Below are 6,966 nucleotides of genomic sequence, written 5' to 3' on the forward strand. Positions count from 1 at the left end.
AGTTGCTGAGGGTCTTGCCAAGTTGCTGAGCTGGCCTCGAATTTATGATCCTCCTGCCTCCATCTCCCTAGTCACTGGGCTTACAGGTATGCTAAATTGTTTTGTTTTTTTTTTTTTAAACAACAAAAAATAAGAATCAAAACAGCCTCCAGGCACAGTGGTGCCTGCCTGTAATCCCAGTGACCTGAGAAGGCTGAGACAGGAAGATCACAAGTTCAAGGCCAGTCTCAGCAAATTAGCAAGACCCTGTCTCAAAATGAAAAATAAAATAGGTTGGCGATGTAGCTCAGTGGTAAAGCATCTCTGGGTTCAATCCCTAATGACAAGGAAAAAAAAAAAAAGAATCAAAATAGCCAGTTTGATAGTAGCAGAAAAATTCTGCCATGTCTAATCATCCTGATTTTTAATGTTTACTTATCTAAAGTCTTTTCTTTTCTCCCCCTCCCTGTCCTAAGGATCAAATCCAGGGCCTCATGCATTCTGCCACTGAGCTACTTCCCTAGCCCTTGACTTTTTTGTTTTTATTGTTGTTAGAAAGATTAATTATAAGAGAGCACACTTAATTTTTATGTTTTATTTATTCGCTTATTTAGATTAAAAATATAAACATAAAACTTAACCGTCTTAACTATGTCAAGTGTACAGGTCAGTGGTGTTAAGTCTAAGTTTTATTTTAAGGCTGGTAATCTCATCAAAGTCTAATCCCATCAGGTTTCTGCAGGTGTCCTAAGGCTCAGAGTCCTGGGATCCTCCACTTCCACCACTCCCCCCACCCCCACAGTGCCCTGTTCTCTTCCTGTCTCCTTCCTCAAAGCCACCAACAGAACTGTCTTGAATCAGGCTGCCCTTGCACCGTCTTTGTAGGGACACTAACACATCAACTTGTTCTTGTAGCCTTTCACATTAATTGGTTGTGACTTTGCAAAACAAAATATTGGTGCCTAATGAGCCGTGTTGTGTGCAAGGAGCTTGTCAGACCAGGTATTTATAACTATGCTCCCCCTCCATCTCACCAGCCCTACCACCCCCACCCCACACACCCACACAAAAGCATGTGGCTTGTGTGACTTTGGGTATGTCACCTCCCTTTTTTAGGCCTTTTGTCATCTGTTGATGAGTGAGTCAGAAATCTCTGGAAGATTCCTGGACTCCAGACTCCCATTATACTCCATCACACTGTGCTGCAGTCTGCTCTGACCATTAATACCAGGAGAAAGGAGCAGAGATGGCAGAAGGCTGAGGCCTGAGATGCAGGCCTAAGCCTATTTTTATGCTCTCAATCTTTCCCAGAGGCCTGACACTTTTACTACTCAAGCCCCACCTCACAGATATTTTCCAACCAAAATTGAGGTTAAATGGTCCGAAAACAAGGAGAGTTGTGTTAATTAAAAGTGGGAAGGCAGATGGGTCAGGCAGGCATGAGGGGTGTAGGGGGCCAGATGGCAGGAGCAGTTTTGTAGAGGCCAGTGGGCAGAACAGGGATGGGGCAGCCTCCCAGGGGCCAACAGAGGATACACCATGGTGCTCTGGGAGTAGAATGGCCAGAATCTCCACATCCTATTTCCTGGCCTCTGTGTGAAAAGTTCTGGGGGCTGGGGGCTGGCTCTGAGGTGACACTGAGTTCAACAGAGCCACTGCCCACTCCCGCCCCACCTTACCAGGAAACGCCTTCTTGCCGCAGTGACCACATCCCCTCAGGTTGCCTTGGCAACACTCCACGGGCGCTGGAGGAGTTGGGTCACAGTTGCCCAGCAACAGGTGGTGGCCTCCCTTCCGCCCTTATGTGAGGCCAGCCCTCTCTGTGCCTTCAGGCCTTTCAACAACCGCTGGGCACCAACCGGAGGCATGCGAAAGGCAGAGCGGCTCTGAAGAGAGGAAGAGGAGCCCAGGGCTGACTCGAGGAGGTGAGAGGAGAGGTGCAGGAGGTCCCCCCAGAAGGAGGACCTGGGGTCGAGAGAAAAGCAGGCAGAGACAAACGAGGGAGATAGAGACAGGCCCCAGATAGCGCAGCTGGAGAGGCTGGGACAGGTGCAGAGGTGGCACCAGAGACCTGGCACAGCAGCAAATATGGTGGAGCCCTGAGACGAGACCACCTCCAAGGAAGGAGGTGACTCAGTAAAGGAGCACTGAGGTGGCCGCAGCGACAGCCAGAGAGGGGTGCCCATGCAGGAGAGGGGGCCGGGAGGGAGGGAGGTTCTTCATTTCCTCTCCTACTACTTCCTCTCTAGGCCAGAGGACCCGAGGGGCCTAGGAAAGAAGCCCTTGTGGCCCTGAGGCTTTTGTCTGGGAGGAAATGGGGCTTCCAGAAGGGGACTGGAGGGCCTGCAGGAGGAGGTCCGCCTGTCCTCTGGCCTCCCCTGGCTTGTTCTTGTCCCCTCTGGGTTCCTTTTGTCCCTCTGTCTGCAAGCTGGATCCCGAGTCCCCTTTGCCTTGTCCCTTGTTGTTTCCTGGACACTGTGTCCCTGTCCACCTCTTGGTTGTGCTGACGCAGCCTTACTTGCTCCCTCTTCTCACCTCTGTGTCTCCAGATGCCTGCAACTCGTGGGCAACCATCTGAGCACATGGAGGTGGCCAGCACGTCCGAGACAGCCTTGTGGCCTCCGCTGCCCTGTGGCCCCTGCATCCCCATCATGCTGGCCCTGGCCTCCCTCGCCGCCTTCTTCATCCTGACTACAGCCGTGTTGGCCGAACGCCTGTTCCGCCGCTCTCTCCGCGCAGACCCTGGGACCCACCACCCACCCACCCTGGTCTGGCGCCCCGGAGGGGAGCTGTGGATCGAGCCCACAGGCACTGCCCGAGAGCGCTCTGAGGACTGGTATGGAGCAGCAGTCCCCCTGCTGTCGGGCAGGGCCCCAGACCCTCCCACCCCTGGGGGCACTTTGGAGGCCCAAGCAAGCGCCCCTCTTGCCCCTTTAGCCCCACACTCTGCTCCCAGTTCCTTGGTCCTCCAGACCCCACCTGAGGTCCCAGCCCAAAGCACCTTCTGGGGGCCTCAGTCCCAGGAAGAGAGGCCCCATGCCACGGGCCTGGTGAGTTGGGCTGAGCCTGAGCTGAGGTCAGAGGTCAGCATGCAGCTGGGGAGCCCTAAGGTCTGGAGGCAGAGGTCGGGGAGCTCTGAGCCTGACTGGGGACTCCAGCCTCGGGTGACTCTGGAGCAGATTTCAGCATTCTGGAGGCGGGAAGGCCGGACCAGTGTGGGGTTCTGAATCCCCAGAGCCTGTGCGACTGGCCTCCCAGAGACCCCTACAAAAGGCCCCATATCCAAGGGACCATGAGATCCCAGGCTTCAGCCTCAGGACTGGTCCTGAGGCTGCCCCAGAGAAGATACTCTCTCAGGCCTTCTGTCTGTATTTCAATTCTCCTGAGCCTGGACAGTGGGCAGCCTGAGTGTGGACAGAGTCTGTGCTCCAGGGAACCCATAGGTGCCTCTGCTTAATACTCTGAGCTGTGGCTCAGAGAACCGGAAGTGCTGCTGACAGAAAGCTCCAAGACTGATTTCCAGAGTAAGAACTCAAGGTAACAGACAGGAAATAGTGTCAACCCAGCCACTTCCACCTTCTAACAGTGTGTGCCTAAGATGCCCTATGAAAGCAAAGGATGGTGACTTGTGGCCTGGATGTGAGATGTCAAGAGACAGTTGTGTTGGCAACAGATGACAGGAATCCAGCCTCCCGGAGCCACAAATCTTATCCCTCCCGAGCCATTCTATCCCTAACTGCTGTGAGGTTCTCAGGAAAACACAGAAGACAAGATCAACCAAAGGAGCCTTTTATTACATATGAACTATGACTTTGACTCTCAAATGGCAAAGGAACTTGCTGAGCCAAGCTGAAGGGCCCTTCTCTTGCCTGGAGTTGGGACTTAAAGTCAAAGAACAGCTCCTCTGCCCATCTGCCTATGGCTGCCGCATCTCAGCCCTCTCATCTTACTCCAGGGTGAGGAAAACCTGGGCCAAGAAGAATCCAATCTGGTCAGACTTGGAAAGGAGACTTTCCAAAATGCAGTCTCTGGCCATCGTCCCTCTCAGCTTTCTGCATAGTCCACAGAGACAGGCTTACATATGACTGACCCCATAGAAACGGTACCCCAAATGCCTGTGGGTCTACTAACTGACCTCCCTACTAGGAGAAGAGCTATGGGTGGCAAGTTTCTATTCCCTGGTTTTTCAATTTCTCAAATTTCTGTAAGGATTATTAGGATTTTTGCTACATTAGCTTATCAACCTGCACTGTCATTGGCTTTACATTTTTCTTTAAGTTGGTTCTTAATAAATTTACTTTTAAAGGAATCTCTTTTTGTATCACTTCTATAAATGGAAAACCAGTATCACTTGCCATAAATAGAAGGTCAAATGTGAAAATAAATACAATGTAAATGAAGTTATTAAGTTTCAAGTAGACATTGTTTCCTGTTAAAGGCTTTGACCCCAAACTCTGCTCTTTGTTAAAAAAAAAAAAAAAAAAAAAAAAGCATCTAATGGATCAGCAAGTTGGAAAAGTGTCAGATTCTAGCACCAAACAGACCTTCTCCTGGAGTGTTGAGGTGGATGGAGTTGACAGTGATACTATGTTGTTATTTATTTATGGTGGTACTGGGAATGTGCTGGGCACTGAACTACATCCTCATCCCTTTTTATTTTTAATTTTGAGACAAAGTATTGCCAAGTTACTGTGGCTGGCCTTAAACTTGTGATCCTCCTGCCTCAGCCTCCCAAGTAACTGGGATCACAGGCAGGCACAACCATGCAGGGAAACCTGTATTGTGGCTGGGAGCCTCTCAAGTGCAGCCATGCCCAGGGAACCACTCTGTACTTCCTGCTCAGGCTGCTGAGGAGCACTTGGAGACTCCCCTCTAGTCCCTCGCATGCTAGAAGTTGAAGGAGCAGTCAAGCAACAAGTAGCCCCCAGGCAGAGGGACCAAGAACCCTGCGAAGCCTCTGTCCCCAGGTGTCCTCATCCACTTGCATCTTGAACACCTTCTTCTGAGCCAGGTGTTGGAGGAATGAGACCTGCCCCTTCCCTCAAGGAACTCATAGTATAGGTTGGGGGATGAAGGTAGGGGTGAGATGGGACACAGACTTGAAACTGATGCAAGGTAGAAATCAGGTCAAAACTGACACAAGGGCCAGGAGTGGTGGCGCACACCTGTAATTCCAGCAAATCAGGAGGCTGAGGCAGGAGGATCACAAGTTCAAAGCCAGCCTCAGCAACTTACGATAAACTGTCTCAAAATTTAAAAAATAAAATAAAAAGGGTTGAGGATGTAGCCCAATGTTTAAGTGTCCCTGGGTTAAAAGAAAGAGAAAGAGAAAAAGAAAAAGAAAAGAAAAGAAAGGAAGGAGGGAAGGAAGGAAGGAAGGATGGAAGGAAGGAAGGAAGGAAGGGAGGGGCTGGGGTTGTGGCTCAGCAGTAGAGCGCTCGCCTCACACATGCGAGACCCTGGGTTCTATCCTCAGCACCACATAAAAAAACAAGCGAAATAAAGGTATTGTGTCCAACTACAACTAAAAAATAAAATATTTTTTAAAAGAAAGAAAGAGAAAGAAAAGGAAAAACTGATACAAGATGGAAATCTTGTCACTCATGAGCTGGGTAACTGTATCAGTTGTCATGGTCATGGTCATCAGCTGACAAGATGGTTGTGGGGACTCTGCTCACGAGGAGTAACAGTCTACCAGGGGAAAAACAAAGAGAGACACTGGGGTTCAGAACTTAGGAGCTCCCCTGCCAGTGCTCAGGAGAGACAGCATGCGCTAGACAGGAAACCAGGGTAAGGTGTCTGGCTTTCAGTTTGACTTTATTTCCCATCACTTTAGAGATTAAGAAAAGTGTTTTTTGTTTTTTTTTGTTTTTGTTTTTGTTTTTATTTTAGGGCCTCATGTTCTTTCTCTGTACAACAAGAGACAGGAAATAAAACAAGATGTTCTATTGCAAATTTTTTTTAGCTGTGACACTGGAGGATGCTATAAAATGAAAGGTGACTGAACCAATGGATGGGTGGATGGAGGGAGAATAGATAGCTGGGTGAGCAGAGTTGTGGCTGGTGGATAGATGAACACGTGAACAGGTACACATGATCTTCCTGAGGCCAAGTCCAAAAACTTGCTATCCCCAGAATCATCTTCCCATTCCCAGACCCAGAGCATGGGGTTCCAAGACATAACAGAAACCTCAATTGAAGGAGGATGAATAAGTGGATGGATTAATAGGTGCATTCGTTTTCTTTTTTCTCCTTTCTCTTTCTTTTAAACCTCTCTCATTTTTAACACCACATTTAACACCATCTTTCTCATGTTGGTTCACTCTTTTACATCTTTAAGCATTTAAATTGTACTTACTGTACAATAACTTTAATGTCTGGGGTTCTAGGCCAAGGCGAATCCTGTTGGATGTTGTGTCTGCTTTGTCTCATTCACCACAGATTTTTTTCTTACATTTTGTAATTTGAGGTATGATCTGAGCTTCATCAGAGTTTTATCAGTAGGAATTGACATGACCAGGTTTGAGGATGCTATACTTTGGATCTTCAATGTCTCCCAAAGGTCCCATGTATTAATGGCTTGGTCCTCAGGGTAGTACTATTGGAAGGTGAAACCTTTAAAAGGTAGGGCCTTGTCTATGACCATACTACCCTGAATGCACCCAATCTTGTCTATAAGATAGGGCCTAGGGGGAGGCATTGGGCCAGGTCCCTGGGGGAGATTTTGGGACCCTGGCCCATCCAGTCTCTCTCTGCTCTCTGGTTTTTCTTCCACCATGTACTCCTATCACGAGGTGCTGCCTCACCACCGGTCCAAAGCAAAGGAACCAACCTGTTATGGACTGAACCCTCCCAAACTGTTGCCAGGTATGGTGGCTTATGCTTGAAGTCCCAGCTACTTGGAAAGATGAGGTAGGAGGATCACTCGAGCCCATGAGTTCAAGACAACATAGTGAGACTCCATCTCGATAAATGAATAAAATTATG

At 49.0% G+C, this 6,966-nt stretch overlaps 1 protein-coding gene across 1 annotated transcript; it reads left to right on the forward strand.

Moving 5' to 3' along the window:
- The first annotated feature begins 1,811 nt into the window (after positions 1-1,811).
- C19H16orf54 (chromosome 19 C16orf54 homolog) lies at positions 1,812-3,277 on the forward strand. Its single transcript, XM_076840274.2, has 2 exons — positions 1,812-1,904; positions 2,529-3,277. The coding sequence occupies exon 2, from the start codon at positions 2,529-2,531 to the stop codon at positions 3,204-3,206; it is 678 nt and encodes a 225-aa protein (XP_076696389.2). The 5' UTR covers positions 1,812-1,904; the 3' UTR covers positions 3,207-3,277.
- Positions 3,278-6,966: the final 3,689 nt, after the last annotated feature.

This window comes from Callospermophilus lateralis, chromosome 19 (genome assembly GCF_048772815.1).
Source record: "Callospermophilus lateralis isolate mCalLat2 chromosome 19, mCalLat2.hap1, whole genome shotgun sequence".
NCBI classification, from domain to species: domain Eukaryota; kingdom Metazoa; phylum Chordata; class Mammalia; order Rodentia; family Sciuridae; genus Callospermophilus; species Callospermophilus lateralis.

Bases quoted from the DNA above. Each gene is read 5' to 3' on its own strand.
- C19H16orf54 (XM_076840274.2), top strand. From the start codon at position 2,529: ATGCCTGCAACTCGTGGGCAACCATCTGAGCACATGGAGGTGGCCAGC.